This window comes from Mesoplodon densirostris, chromosome 9, assembly GCF_025265405.1.
Source record: "Mesoplodon densirostris isolate mMesDen1 chromosome 9, mMesDen1 primary haplotype, whole genome shotgun sequence".
Lineage (NCBI taxonomy): Eukaryota > Metazoa > Chordata > Mammalia > Artiodactyla > Ziphiidae > Mesoplodon > Mesoplodon densirostris.
The window spans coordinates 67,163,146-67,178,757 of NC_082669.1; the positions used below are offsets into that span (position 1 = coordinate 67,163,146).

Consider the following 15,612-nt stretch of genomic DNA (forward strand, 5'->3'; position numbering starts at 1 on the left):
AAAAAAAAAAAAAAAAATGGTACTGGAACAACTGGACTTTTATATGCAAAAAAATGAATCTAGCCACAGACCTTACACCCTTCACCAAAATTTATTCAAAATGGATCACAGATCTAATTGTAAAATGCAAAACTATGAAACTCTTAGAAGATAGTGTTGGAGAAAATCTAGATGACCATGGGTATTTTGATGCCTTTTTCGATAAAATCCCAAAGACACAGTCCATGAAATAAATAATTGATAAGCTGGACTTCATTAAAGTTAAAAACTTTTGCTCTGTGAAAGACAATATCAAGAGAATTAGAAGACAAATAACAGACTAAGAGAAAGTATTTGTAAAAGACATTGGATAAAAGGACTGTTACACAAAATACACAAAAAACTCTTAAAACTCAACAATAAGAGAACAAAGAACCCAATCTAAAAATGGGTGAAAGACCCTAACAGACACCTCACCAAAAAGATATACAGATGGCAAATAAGCATAGGAAAACTAGCTCCACATCATATGTCATCAAGGAAATGCAAATTAAAGCAACGATGAGATATCACTACACACCTGTTAGAATGGACAAAATCCAGAACACTGACAACACCAAATGCTGACAAGGATGTGAAGCAACAGGAACTCTCAAACATTGCTGATGGGAATGCAAAGTGGTGATAGCCACTTTAGAACAGTTTGGTGGTTTCTTACAAAACTAAACATACTCCTACCATATGATTCAGTGAAAGCACTCCTTGGTATTTATCCAAAGGAATCAAAAACTTAGGTCTACACAAAAACTTATGTTCACACAAAAACCTGCACAAGGATCTTTATAGCAGCTTTATTCATAGTTGCCAAAACTTGGAAGCAAACAAGATATCTTTTAGTAGGTGAATGTATAAACAAACTGTGGTACATCCAGAAAATGGAATATTATTAAACACTTAAAAGACATGAGCTATTGAGCCATGAAAAGACCTGTATGAACCTTAAATATTACTAAGTGAAAGAAGTCAATCTGAAAAGGCTACATACTGAATGATTCCAATTACGTGACATTCTGGAAAAGGCAAAACTATGGAGACAGTAAAAAGATAAGTGGTTGCCTGGGGGAGGGGGTGATTGTTGTGGGAGATTAATAAGATGGGTATATATTATCATACATTTTTCCACACCCATAGAATGTACAACACTAAGAATGAACACTAAGGTAAACTATGGACTAAGGTAAATTATGGTGTGTCAATGTAAATGGTAAAAAAATGTACCGTTCTAGTGAGTGATGTTGATAATGGAGAAGGCTATGCACATGTGGAGGCAGGGGACATGTTGGGAATTTCTGCCTCCCTCTCAATTTTGTTTTAAACCTGTAATTGCTCTAAAAATTTTAAGTCTTCTTAAAAAGTTTTTAAAAAATAGGAAAAGGTATACCATGCAAACACTAATCAAAAGAAAGTGGAATTGACTATATTAACATAGACAAAGTGGACCTCAGAACAGGGAAAATTGCAAGGGATAAAGAAGACATTGCATAATTATAAAAGGATCAATTCATCAAAAAGACAGGAGTCCTAAATGTGTATCCAACTAAAAGCATATTGTCAAAATATATGAAGCAAAAACTGATAGAACTGAAAGGAGAAATAGACCACAATTAAACTTGGAAACTTCAGCATTCTTTGAGTAATCCATAGAACAAGTAGACAGTAAATCACACAAAGATATAGAAGATCAGAACACTGTCAACCAACTTGACCTAATTGAGAATACAGAAGAGTCTCACAACAGCAGAATACTGCATTTTTTCAAATGCACATGGAATATTCACTAAAATTGACCATATTCAGGGCATAGTAGAAACCTTACCAAATTTAAAAGAATGTTATGTGTCTTTACAAAAAGTAAACTAGAAATCAATAAGAGGAAGATGTAGGAAATCCCCAAACATTAGGAAATTAAACAGTACACTTTTAAATAACCTGTGGGTCAAAGAAGTCTCCAAGAAAATTAGAAAATATTTTCAACTTAAATTGAAAACATAACAGTGGTTGGCCAGGGGTAAAGTGTGGGGGAAGGGCTTGGCTACAAAGGGGTAGCACAAAGGAATTTTAAGGGGAGGATAATGGAGTTTTTCTGTATTTGATTATTATGGTAGTTGTTAGAGAACTATGAATTTATCAAAACACAGAACTGTTAACTAAAGAAGAAATTTCACTATGCATAAATTTTAAAATAAATACTAAAAAATTTAAATGTCTTTTAAATGGAATAGTTTTTTTTTTTTTTTAAGTGATGTGTTTGGATGAGCTACTTGTCACAAGACTGCTGAGTAAAAAATAAGGAAAGCTACAGTCAGACATGGGTATGACTCACAAGTAATCACTTTTTTTGGTTTGGATCTTTAAAGAAATAAGGGCATCTCTGTTTAGAAATTTTGATTTAAAAATGGTGACTGTTGTGAAATAAAAAAGGAAGAAAATATAGTGCAAAACCAACATGAGCTATGCCATTTTAGATCCAAATATAAGTGTATTTTTTAAAGAAAATTGTGCTCATTGAAAAAATACATACTGTTCAACACTACTTGAACTGAAAAATGACTTGCAAACAATTGTCAATTAAGTATAAAAAGACATTTGCACTACGTGAGAAAAAAGCAAGCTGTTAACAATTTCAGAATAATGATCTTCAAATCTTTAATTTCTTTGAATAATGTTTTGTAGTTATCAGAGTATAAGTTTTACACTTCTTTTATTAAGTTTATTCCTGTTCTGTTCTTTTTGATATTGTAAATGAAATTATTTTCTTTTTAAAATTTTTTTAAATTTTATTTATTTTGGGCTGTGTTGGGTCTTCGTTGCCGTGCGTGGGCTTTCTCTAGTTGTGCAGAGCGGGGACTACGCTTCATTATAGTGCGTGGGCTTCTCATTGTGGTGGCTTCTATTGTTGTGGAGCACAGGCTCTAGGCACGCAGGCTTCAGTAGTTGTGGCTCGCAGGCTCAGTAGTTGTGGCTCACAGGCTCTAGAGCGCAGGCTCAGTAGTTGTGGCTCATGGGCTTAGTTGCTCCACGGCATGTGGGATCTTCCCCGACCAGGGATCAAACCCATGTCCCCTGCATTGGCAGGCGGATTCTTAACCACTGTGCCACAAGGGAAGTCCTGAAATTATTTTCTTAATTTCATTTTCAGATTGTTCATTGCAACTATATAGAAGTACAATTGATATGTGTATATTGGTCTTTTTTTCCCCAATATGTTTATTACAGTATAATTGCTCTACAATGGTGCATTAGCTTCTGCTGTATAACAAAGTGAATCAGCAATACATATACACATATCCCCATATCCCCTCCCTCTTGCATCTCCCTCCCAACCTCCCCATCCCACCCCTCTAGGTGGTCACAAAGCACCGAGCTGATCTCCCTGTGCTATGCAGCTGCTTCCCACCAGCCATCCATTCTACATTTGGTAGTATATATATGTCCATGCCACTCTCTTACCTCGTCCCAGCCCACACTTCCCCCTCCCCATGTCCTCAAGTCCACTCTCCACGTCTGTGTGTTTATTCCTGTCCTGCCCCTAGGTTTTTCAGAACCATTTTTTTTAGATTCCATATATATGTGTTAGCATACAGTATTTGTTTTTCTCTTTCTGACTTACTTCACTCTGTATGACAGACTCTACGTCCATCTGCCTCACTACAAATAACTCAATTTCGTTTCTTTTTATGGGTCAATAATATTGCATTGTATATATGTGCCATTCTTTATCCATTCATCTGTCAATGGACATTTAGGTTGCTTCCATGTCCTGGCTATTGTAAATAGTGCTGCAATGAACATGATGGTACATGACTCTTTTTGAATTATGGTTTTCTCAGGGTATATGCCTAGTAGTGGGATTGCTGGGTCATATGGTAGTTCTATTTTTAGTTTTTTAAGGAACCTCCATACTGTTCTCCATAGTGGCTGTACCAATTCACATTCCCACCAACAGTGCAAGAGTGTTCCCTTTTCTCCACACCCTCTCCAGCATTTATTGTTTGTAGATTTTTTGATGATGGCCATTCTGACTGGTGTGAGGTGATACCTCATTGTAGTTTTTTTTTTTTTTTTTGGCAGTACGCGGGCCTCTCACTGTTGTGGCCTCTCCTGCTGCGGAGCACAGGCTCTGGATGCGCAGACTCAGTGGCCATGGCTCACAGGCCCAGCCACTCCGCGGCATGTGGGATCTTCCCGGACCAGGGCGTGAACCCCTGTCCCCTGCAGAAGGCAGGCGGACTCTCAACCACTGCGCCACCAGGGAAGCCCTTGATTTCCTCTTTAATGGCTGTTAGCATTTGTCCTATGTATTGAGGTGCTTCTATGTTGGGTGCATAAATATTTACAATTCTTATATCTTCTTCTTGGATTGATCCCTTGATCATTATGTAGTGTCCTTCTTTGTCTCTTCTAATAGTCTTTATTTTAAAGTCTGTTTTGTCTGATATGAGAACTGCTACTCCAGCTTTCTTTTGGTTTCCATTTGCATGGAATATCTTTTTCCATCCCCTCACTTTCAGTCTGTATGTGTCTCTAGGTCTGAAGTTGGTCTCTTGTAGACAGCATATATACAGGTCTTGTTTTTGTATCCATTCAGCCAGTCTGTGTCTTTTGGTTGTAGCATTTAATCCATTTACATTTAAGGTAGTTATCAATATGTATGTTCTAATTACCATTTTCTTTATTGTTTTGGGTTTGTTATTTTAGGTCTTTTCCTTTTGTTTCCTGACTAGAGAAGTTCCTTTAGCATTTGTTGTAAAGCTGGTCTGGTGGTGCTGAATTCTGTTAGCTTTTGCTTGTCTGTAAAGATTTTAATTTCTCCATCGAATCTGAATGAGATTCTTGCTGGGTGGAATAATCTTGGTTGTTGGTATTTGCCTTTCATCACTTTAAATATGTCCTACCACTCCCTTCTGGCTTGAAGAGTTTCTGCTGAAAGATCAGCTGTTAACCTTATGGGGATTCCCTTGTATGTTATTTGTTGTTTTTCCCTTGCTGCTTTTAATATTTTTTCTTTGTATGTAATTTTTGATAGTTTGATTAATATGTGTCTTGGCGTGTTTCTCCTTGGATTTATCGTGTATGGGACTCTCTGTGCTTCCTGGACTTGATTAACTATTTCCTTTCCCATATTAGGGAAGTTTTCAACTATAATCTCTTCAAATATTTTCTTAGTACCTTTCTTTTTCTCTTCTTCTTCTGGGACCCCTATAATTCGAATGCTGGTGCATTTAATGTTGTCCCAGAGGTCTCTGAGACTGTCCTCAATTCTTTTTTTTTTTTTTTTTTTTTTTGTGGTACGCAGGCCTCTCACTGTTGTGACCTCTCCCGTTGCGGAGCACAGGCTCCAGACACGCAGGCTCAGCGGCCATGGCTCACGGGCCTAGCCGCTCCTTGGCATGTGGGATCTTCCCAGATCAGGACATGAACCCGTGTCCCCTACATCGGCAGGCAGACTCTCAACCACTGCACCACCAGGGAAGCCCCTGTCCTCAATTCTTTTCATTCTTTTTTCTTTATTCTGCTCTGCAGTAGTTATTTCCACTATTTTATCTTCCATGTCACTTATCTGTTCTCTGCCTCAGTTATTCTGCTATTGATTCCTTGTAGAGCATTTTTAATTTCATTTATTGTGTTGTTCATCATTGTTTGCTCTTTCGTTCTTCTAGGTTCTTGTTAAACGTTTCTTGTGTTTTCTCCATTCTATTTCCAAGATTTTGGATCATCTTTACTATCATTACTCTGAATTCTTTTTCAGGTAGACTGCTTATTTCCTCTTCATTTGGTCTGATAGGTTTTCACCTTGCTCCTTCATCTGCTGTGTATTTCTCTGTCCTCTCATTTTGCTTAACTTACTGTGTTTGGGGTCTCCTTTTCGCAGGCTGCAGGTTCATAGTTCCCATTGTTTTTGGTGTCTGCCCCCAGTGGGTAAGCTTGGTTCAGTGCATTGTGTAAGCTTCCTGGTGGGTGGGACTTGTGCCTGTGTTCTGGTTGATGAGGCTGGTACTTGTCTTTCTGGTGGGCAGGACTGAATCTGGTCGTGTGTTTTTGGGTTTCTGTGAACTTAGTATGATTTTAGGCAGCCTCTCTGTCAGTGGGTGGGGTTGTGTTCCTGTCTTGCTAGTTGTTTGGCATGGGGTGTCCTGCAATGGAGATTGCTGGTCGTTGAGTGGAGCTGGGTCTTAGTGTTGAGACGGAGGTCTCTGGGAGAGCTTTTGCTGATTGATATTATGAGGGCCCGGGAGGTCTCTGGTGGACCAGTGTCCTGAACTTGGCTCTCTCACCTCAGAGTCTCAGGCCTGACATCATCCGAAGCACCAAGACTCTGTCAGCCACATGGCTCAGAAGAAAAGGGAGAAAAAAAAGAAAAAGAAAATAAATAAAATTATTAAAGTCAAAAAATTTTTTAAATGATTAAAACAAAGTAATTGAAAAAAAATAGAAGAGAGCAACCAAACCAATAAACAAATCCACCAGTGATAACAAGTGCTAAAAACTATACTAAAAGAAAATGGACAGACAGAACCCTAGGACAAATGGTAAAAGCAAACCTATACAGACAGAATCACACAAAGAAGCATGCACATACACACTCACAAAAAGAGAAAAAGAAAAAATATATATATATATAAAAGGAAGAGAGAAACCAAATCAGTAAACAAATCTACTAATGATAATAGGCTCTAAATACTAAACTAAGATAAACATAAAGCCAGAAACAAATTAGACGCAGAAAGCAAATCCAAAATCTACAGCTGCTCCCAAAGTCCACCTCCTCAATTTGGGATGATTCATTGTCTATTCAGATATTCCAGAGATGCAAGGTACATCAAGTTGATTGTGGAGATTTAATCCGCTGCTCCCGAGGCTGCTGGGAGAGATTTCCCTTTCTCTTCTTTGTTCACACAGCTCCCGGGGTTCAGCTTTGGTTTTGGACCCGCCTCTGCGTGTAAGTCTTCTAAGTGTGTCTGTTCTTCACTCAGACAGCACGGGGTTAAAGGAGCAGCTGATTAGGGGGCTCTGCCTCACTCAGGCCGGGTGGAGGGAGGGGTACAGAATGCGGGGCGACCCTGTGGCGGCAGAGGCCAGCGGCAGGCTGCACAGGCTCCCGGGAAAGGAGGTGCGGATAGTGACCTGTGCTTGCACACAGGCTTCTTGGTGGCTGCAGCAGCAGCCTTAGTGTCTCATGCCCGTCTCTGGGGTCCTCACTGATAGACGCGGCTCGCGCCTGTCTCTCGAGCTCGTTTAGGTGGTGCTCTGAATCCCCCCTCCTCGCGCTCCCCGAAACAATGGTCTCTTTCCTCTTAGGCAGTTTGAGACTTTTTCCTGGACTCCCTCGCAGCTAGCTGTGGCGCACTAGCCCCCTTCAGGCTGTGTTCATGCAGCCAACCCCAGTCCTCTCCGTGGGATCCGACCTCTGAAGCCCGAGCCTCAGCTCCCAGCCTCCAGCCGCCCCAGCAGGTGAGCAGACAAGCCTCTCAGGCTGGTGAGTGCTGGTCAGCACCGATCCTCTGTGTGGGAATCTCTCCGCTTTGCCCTCTGCACCCCTGTTACTGCGCTCTCCTCCATGGCTCCAAAGCCTCCCACCCCCCGCCACCCCTTGTCTCCACCAGTGATGGGGCCTCCTAGTGTGTGGAAAGTTTTCCTCCTTCACAGCTCCCTCCCAGACATGCATGTCACGTGCCTATTCTTTTGTCTCTATTTTTCCTTTTTTTCTTTTGCCCTACCCAGGTACGTGCAGAGTTTCTTGCCTTTTGGGACGTCTGAGGTCTTCTGCCAGCGTTCAGTAGGTGTTCTGTAGGAGCTGTTCCACATGTAGATGTATTTCTGATGTATTTGTGGGGAGGAAGGTGATCTCCACGGCTTACTCCTTTGCCATCTTGAAGGTCTTCCTCGTGTATTGGTCTTTTTTTTTTAGTTTCTGCTTTATAACAAAGTGAATCAGTCATACATATACATCTGTTCCCACATCCCTTCCCTCCTGCATCTCCCTCCCTCCCACCCTCCCCATCCCACCCCTCCAGGTGGTCACAAAGCACCGATCCGATCTCCCTGTGCTATGCGGCTGCTTCCCACTATCTATCTACCTTACGTTTGGTAGTGTATATATGTCCATGCCTCTCTTTCGCTTTGTCACAGCTTACCCTTCCCCCTCCCCATATCCTCAAGTCCATTCTCAAGTAGGTCTGTGTCTTTATTCCTGTTTTACCCCTAGGTTCTTCATGACATTTTTTTTTCTTAAATTCCATATATATGTGTTAGCATACGGTATTTGTCTTTCTCTTTCTGACTTACTTCACTCTGTATGACAGATTCTAGGGCTATCCACCTCATTACAAATAGCTCAGTTTCGTTTCTTTTTATGGCTGAGTAATATTCCATTGTATATATGTGCCACATCTTCTTTATCCATTCATCCGATGATGGACACGTAGGTTGTTTCCATCTCTGGGCTATTGTGAATAGAGCTGCTATGAACATTTTGGTACATGTCTCTTTTTGAATTATGGTTTTCTCAGGGTATATGCCTAGTAGTGGGATTGCTGGGTCATATGGTAGTTCTATGTTTAGTTTTTTAAGGAACCTCCATACTGTTCTCCATAGTGGCTGTACCAATTCACATTCCCACCAGCAGTGCAAGAGGGTTCCCTTTTCTCCACACCCTCTCCAGCATTTATTGTTTCTAGATTTCTTGATGATGGCCATTCTGACTGGTGCGAGATGATACCTCATTGTAGTTTTGATTTGCATTTCTCTAATGATTAATGATGTTGAGCATTCTTTCATGTGTTTGTTGTCAGTCTGTATATCTTCTTTGGAGAAATGCCTATTTTGGTCTTCTGCCCATTTTTGGATTGGGTTGTTTGTTTTTTTGCTATTGAGCTGCATGAGCTGCTTATAAATTTTGGAGATTAATCCTTTGTCAGTTGCTTCATTTGAAAATATTTTCTCCCATTCTGAGGCTTGTCTTTTGGTCTTGTTTATGGTTTCCTTTGCTGTGCAAAAGCTTTGAAGTTTCATTAGGTCCCATTTGTTTATCTTTGTTTTTATTTCCATTTCTCTAGGAGGTGGGTCCAAAAGGATCTTGCTGTGATTTATGTCATAGAGTGTTCTGCCTATGTTTTCCTCTAAGAGTTTGATAGTTTCTGGCCTTACATTTGGGTCTTTAATCCATTTTGAGCTTATTTTTGTGTATGGTGTCAGGGAATGATCTAATCTCATACTTTTACATGTCCCTGTCCAGTTTTCCCAGCACCACTTATTGAAGAGGCTGTCCTTTCTCCACTGTACATTCCTGCCTCCTTTATCAAAGATAAGTTGACCATATGTGCGTGGGTTTATCTGTAGGCTTTCTATCCTGTTCGATTGATCTATCTTTCTGTTTTTGTGCCAGTACCACACTGTCTTGATTACTGTAGCTTTGTAATATAGTCTGAAGTCAGGGAGCCTGATTCCTCCAGCTCCGTTTTTCGTTCTCAAGATTGCTTTGGCTATTCGGGGTCTTTTGTTTTTCCAAACAAATTTTGAAATTTTTTGTTCTAGTTCTGTGAAAAATGCCAGTGGTACTTTGATAGGGATTGCATTGAATCTGTAGATTGCTTTGGGTAGTAGAGCCATTTTCACAATATTGATTCTTCCAATCCAGGAGCATGGTATATCTCTCCATCTATTTGTATCATCTTTAATTTCTTTCATCAGTGTCTTATAATTTTCTGCATACAGGTCTTTTGTCTCCTTAGGTAGGTTTATTCCTAGATATTTTATTCTTTTTGTTGCAGTGGTAAATGGGAGTGTTTTCTTGAATTCACTTTCAGATTTTTCATCATTAGTGTACAGGAATGCCAGAGATTTCTGCGCATTAATTTTGTATCCTGCTACTTTACTAAATTCATGGGTTAGCTCTAGTAGTTTTCTGGTAGCATCTTTAGGATTCTCTATGTATAGTATCATGTCATCTGCAAACAGTGACAGCTTTACTTCTTCTTTTCCAATTTGGATTCCTTTTATTTCCTTTTCGGAAAGTAGAATTTCTAAGTGGATTCTTGGGCCTGAAATGGTCTCCCAGTATTCGGTAGATCAGCAGAGGCGATATCTAGAACAGAGCCACAACCACCAAATCGTTCATCCTGGCAGCCATAGACAACCAGCGGGATTTTCATCAGGCGGAGAGCGGCTGCGCACATGATACACGGCTCCACGGTGACATACAGCACCATGTGTTCAAACACCTCAGAAGGACTCTTGCCATGTCGACGACACCAATCTAGGGCCTGGTCGATGGCCACCATTTCTGCATGTCGAGTAGCATTTTTGGTTTGATTAACTTCATTTCTTCCCTTCCCTACAACTTCATTGTTGTAGACCAAAAGGCAGCCAACAGGAACCTCAATATTTTCTAGGGCTTCTTTGGCCATTTGCATCGCCTGTTCCATCCACTTTTCGGTCTCCTCCGCCAACACAGAGCACGCGCCGCCCGTAGTCTGTGTGGGCCCTACCTTCGTCTCCATACTGCACCGGGGCAGCCTCGCTCCATGTATTGGTCTTATATCTTGCAACTTTGCTGAACTCATTTATTCTAATAGTTTTTTTTTGGGGGGGGTTGTGTTTTTTTTTCGGTATGGGGGCCTCTCACTGTTGTGGCCTCTCCCGTTGCGGAGCACAGGCTCTGGATGCGCAGGCTCAGCGGCCATGGCTCACGGGCCTAGCCGCTCCACGGCATGTGGGATCCTCCCGGACCAGGGCACGAACCCGTGTCCCCTGCATCGGCAGGCGGACTCTCAACCACTGCGCCACCAGGGAAGCCCTCTAATAGTTTTTTAAGTGGATTCCTTTTTTTTTTTTTTTAATATACAGGAGCATGTCTGTGAATAGAGGTAGATTTGCTTCTTCCCTTCCTATCTGGATGCCTTTTGTAGTCTAATTGCCCTGGCTAGAACCTCCAATGCAGTGTTGAATAGAAGTGGTGAAAGCAAGCATCTTTATCTTATTCCTGATCTCAGGGGGAAAAACATCCAGTCTTTTGTCATTGGGTATGATGTTAGCTGTGGGGTTTTTGTAGATGCCTTTATCAGGTTGAAGAAGTTCCCTTCTATACCTAGTGTGTTAAGAGTTTTTATTATGAAAGGATATTAGATTCTGTCAAATGCTTTTTATACATTTAGTGAGATAATCATGTGATACCTTAGAAATATTACAGAAAAATCCAACTCAGGGTTGAAGTGAAAAATGGACATCTATTAGTCCATGTAACTGAAAAGTCCAGAGAGTATCTTATCTATAGGTATTACACAGTCTGATCGAAGTGTTCAAAAAATGTCATCTAGATTTGCTTCCTTTCCCTGCCTCCCTCAAATCCTCCCACCCGCTTTCCTTGTATGTGTAGACCATGTTTAGGTCCATGTGGTGGCAAAATGACTTCCAGCGGCTCCAGGTAAACATCTTTGAGACCAAAGAAAAAAGAGAGACAGTCTCCATTTCTTTCCACCTTTCCCCAGTCCCAGCAAAAGTCCCAGAATTATTTCTGGTTGGGTCCCTTGCCTGTCTTGGAACATATCATTGAGGAAAGGGGATGTGAAGCTCCATTTAAGGCTGAATCACAGGCCCACCCTGGGGCTAGTCAGCCCAACCCAAACTACATGGATAGAGTGTGGAGAAGGGGGTTTTTAAGAACAGAAATGTGGGAGGTGGATGCTGGGTTGCCAAAAATAAATGTCCACTGTACCTTCTATAGTGAAATAATCCAAGATAATACAAAATATGTGAAATTGGCATTTAAATACTTTATCCCCCTAGCCCATCCCTGGCAGCAGTAGCTTATATGAGCTAAAACTTTTCCCTGCTCATGGAAGTTTCTTGTCTAATCTTCTAAGCAGGGAGTTTGGCTGACACCACTTTCCATCTCCAGTAAGGGATGGCAAAAAAAAAGGGAGTAGGGTTGGACAGGAAGATAGTCTAATGGTAATTGAATGGATCAGGGACTGGTATAGACCCACAGTTTTCATCTGCTCTTTTGTTACCTTGAATATTTTATCATTTTCAAGTGTATTAGGTTCTCCAGAGAAACAGAACCATATATATACATATGAGGAGATTTATGATAGGAATTGGCTCATGCAGTTATGGAGATTATGAAGTCCTACAGTCTTTTCTCAGCAAGCTGGAGAACTAGAAAGGCTGGTAACACAATTCAGTCTGAGTTTACAGGCCTGAGAATCGAGGGTGGTGGATGGTTCAAGTCCTGGTCTGAGTCTAAAAGCCCAAGAATGAGGAGCATCAGTGTCCAGGGCAGGAGAAGATGGATGTTGCAGCTCAGGCAGAGAGAGGAGATTCACCCTTCCTCTGCCTTTCTGTTCTACTCAGGCCCTCATTAGATTGCATGATGTCCACCTGCACTGGTGATGGCAATCTTTACTTAGTCTGCTGATCCAAATGCTAATATCTCCCAGAGACCCCCTCACAGACACACCCAGAAATAATGGTTTACCAGCTATCTGAGCATCTGGTAGGCCAGTCAAGTTCATACATAGAATTAGCCATCACCCAAACCAAGGTAACAGCAGATTAATTTAAAACAGGAAGTGCATTAATGGCCTCTTCATCATGCATGCCTCTTTTCTCATGCAATTCATCCATCATTCCTGAGCTGTATCTGAGCTTCCCAGCACTGTACATTGTGAAAGAGCAGTGTGTCTCTACATTACTCTGGACTCTCCATTGCTCTGCCTTTAAATCTCAGATAATGGGAATGAAACTTCTGTGGTCTCTTAACGTGCCTTCTGAAATTCTAGGAACTTTATGCTTTAAGGAAAAGTTTTTCTTGGTCACAGGTTTTATAGTTACAAACTACAGAATAAAATAATTGAAACTCTTCTAGTGTCATTATAACTTTTCCTAGATAAATACAGAACCTATTACAGAGAAGGTATTATTTCAGTTACTATTATCATTTACAAGCTACTTTTAAAATATATTGCAGCTGTGCTGTGTGCGTGTGTGTGTGTGTTTGGGTTATTTAACATTTTTCAGATTCCTGTAAGATAAACCTAGTTTATACCATATTTTTTCAATTTTTAGGCATTTTTTTTTCACATTCCAACAGCTCTGAAGTCAGGAAGCATCTGAGAATGAGTATCATGTCATTGCTTAATGGGCAGGTTATTTTTTGTTTTTTTTTAATTGAAGTATAATTGATTTACAATGTGTTAGTTTCTGGTATACAGCAAAGTGATTCAGTTATATATATATTTTTTCTTTTTCATATTCTTTTCCATTATAGGTTGTTAGAAGAGATATTGAATACAGTTCCCTGTGCTATACATTAGGACCTTGTTGTTTATGTATTTTCTATACAGTAGTTTGCATCTGCTAATCCCAAACTCCTAATTTATCCCTCCCCCACCCCCTTTCCCCTTTGATAACCATAAGTTTGTTTTCTATGTCTGTGAGTCTATTTCTGTTTTGTAAGTTCATTCGTATCTTGTTTTAGATTTCACACATAAGTGATATCATATGATATTTGTCTTTCTCTGTCTGATTTACTTCACTTAGTATGATAATCTCTAGGTCCATCCGTGTAGCTGTAAATGGAATTTTTCATTCTTTTTTATGGCTGAGTAGTATTCCATTGTGTGTGTGTGTGTGCGCGCACACACCACATCTTCTTTATCCATTCATCTGTCAATGGACATTTAGGTTGCTTCCATGTCTTGGCTATTGTAAATAGTGCTGCTGTGAACATAGGGGTGCATGTAGCTTTTTGAATTAGAGTTTTTTCCAGATATATGCCCAGGAGTGGGATTGCTGGATCATACAGTAATGCTGTTTTTAGTTTTTTAAGAAACCTCCATACTGTTTTCCATAGTGGCTCCACCAATTTACATTCCCACCATCAGTGTAGCAGGGTTCCCTTTTCTCCACACCCTCTCCAGCATTTATTATTTGTAGACTTTTTAATGATGGCCATTCTGACCGGTGTGAGGTGATACCTCATGGTAGTTTTGATTTGTATTTCTCTGATAATTAGCGATGTTGAGCATCTTTTCATGTGCCTATTGGTCATCTGTATGTCTTCTTTGGAGAAATGACTGTTTAGGTCTTCTGCCCATTTTTTGATTGGGTTGTTTGTTTTTTGTTTTTGAGTTGTATGAGTTATTTGTGTATTTTGGAAATTAAGCCTTGTCGGTCACATCACATACAAATATTTTAGTTTATCTTCAAATTAATGGTATGTGATGGTTAATTTTTTGTGTCAACTTGCCTGGGCCATGGGGTGCCCAGACATTTGACCTAACAGCATTCTGGGTGTGTCTGAGGGTGTTTCTGGATGAGATTAACATTTGAACTGATAGACTGAGTAAAGTAAATCACTTTCCCTAATGTGAGTGGGTCTCATCCAGTCAGTCAAAGACCTAAGTAGAACAAAAAGGCTGAGTAAGGGGTAGCTCTTCCTGCTTGACTGTTGAGCTGCGATACTGGTCTTTTCCTGTTTTCTTAGTCTCACTGAAACACTGGCTCTTCTTGGGTCTCAAGCCTGATGACTTTTGGACTGGAATTACAAATTGGCTCTCCTGATTCTCTAGCTTGCTGACTGCAGATCTTGGAATTTTGCAGCCTCTATAATTGCATGAGCCAATTCCTTATAATAAATTATATATAGATATACATACATATTATTGGTTCTGTTTCTTTGGAGAACCAAGACTAATACAGATGGGGTCCTAAATTTGATAAAATATGATTATTGAGGGTATGCTGAACTCCCTCTACTTGAGAGTCATAGTGGATTTGGAGAGTGTTCACACCAAACATAATCATGGGAGTTGAGCTGTAAGGGAGAAGATGCTACTGTTCTATACCAGGATAGCTTTCTAGCAATGGGGAGTCAAGGTTTGGGGGTTGTTATGCCAGGAGGGACAGTGTTACAAAGACATAGTTTTCTTCCCAACTCTGTTGTGTACTTCCGGTGTGACCTTAGATAGGTCACTTAATCTACCTGGGATTGGTTTCCTTCTCTGTAAAATGAGCTGGTTGGACTAGGTGATTTCAAAGGCCCTTTCCGTTTCTCAGATTCTTAGGAATTGATTCTTCTGTTTCAGTGAGGGGAGATGGCGTAAGGTATAAATAATGACTCTCTTGCAAAGGGCTAAAATATCACTAATAATATCTGACTCCAGGAGTGTTGATTATCTACTCAACAAGACAATCTGATGATCAGTTTGATTTCCTGGATTGTAATGTTTGTGCCAAGAATAGTAGCCTTCGGGTTTGTGTTTCCATAGAATTTGAAGCCAAGGTCAAGAAGCATCACCTTCTGAAATAAAATTTTCAAGTTCACCCCAAGAGGTTTTCTAGCCAGTAATCAACTTGTGGGGGTGTTGAGATAAGGCCGTGGGGCTCCTGCTGTCCAGTAAAGGGTCTAGGTTCATCACTGGGAAGGAAGTCCCCAGTATGAGATGGAATAAGAGGAACGTAAGTCATAGTTGTAGAATACATTACTCATCTTTGGTTGAGAAGGCTTTTAGGGAAGGATATTTCAGTGACGGGTATGAGGGTGGATATTGAGAATTGGTCTTTATCCAATTT

At 40.4% G+C, this 15,612-nt stretch overlaps 2 protein-coding genes across 6 annotated transcripts in view; one reads left to right on the top strand and one right to left on the bottom strand.

Moving 5' to 3' along the window:
* Nucleotides 1–15,612, top strand: part of PLEKHA8 (pleckstrin homology domain containing A8) — a 99,223-nt gene that overhangs the window by 8,063 nt on the left and 75,548 nt on the right. Inside the window, exon 2 of one of the 5 annotated variants that reach the window (XM_060107837.1) lies at nt 7,343–7,491. The exons of 3 other annotated variants lie outside the window; for them this stretch is intronic. The gene's annotated coding sequence lies outside the window, so the exon portion shown is untranslated. Of the gene's footprint in view, nt 1–7,338; nt 7,492–15,612 lie in introns of all 5 variants that reach the window. One more of the 5 variants, XM_060107836.1, reaches the window with a different exon arrangement.
* On the bottom strand, nt 10,062–10,538 carry LOC132496416 (tRNA-specific adenosine deaminase 2-like). The gene has a single exon (XM_060108802.1). The coding sequence runs from the start codon at nt 10,536–10,538 to the stop codon at nt 10,062–10,064; it is 477 nt and encodes a 158-aa protein (XP_059964785.1).

Coding starts and splice junctions, on each gene's coding strand:
- LOC132496416 (XM_060108802.1), bottom strand. CDS start 10,538: ATGGAGACGAAGGTAGGGCCCACACAGACTACGGGCGGCGCGTGCTCT.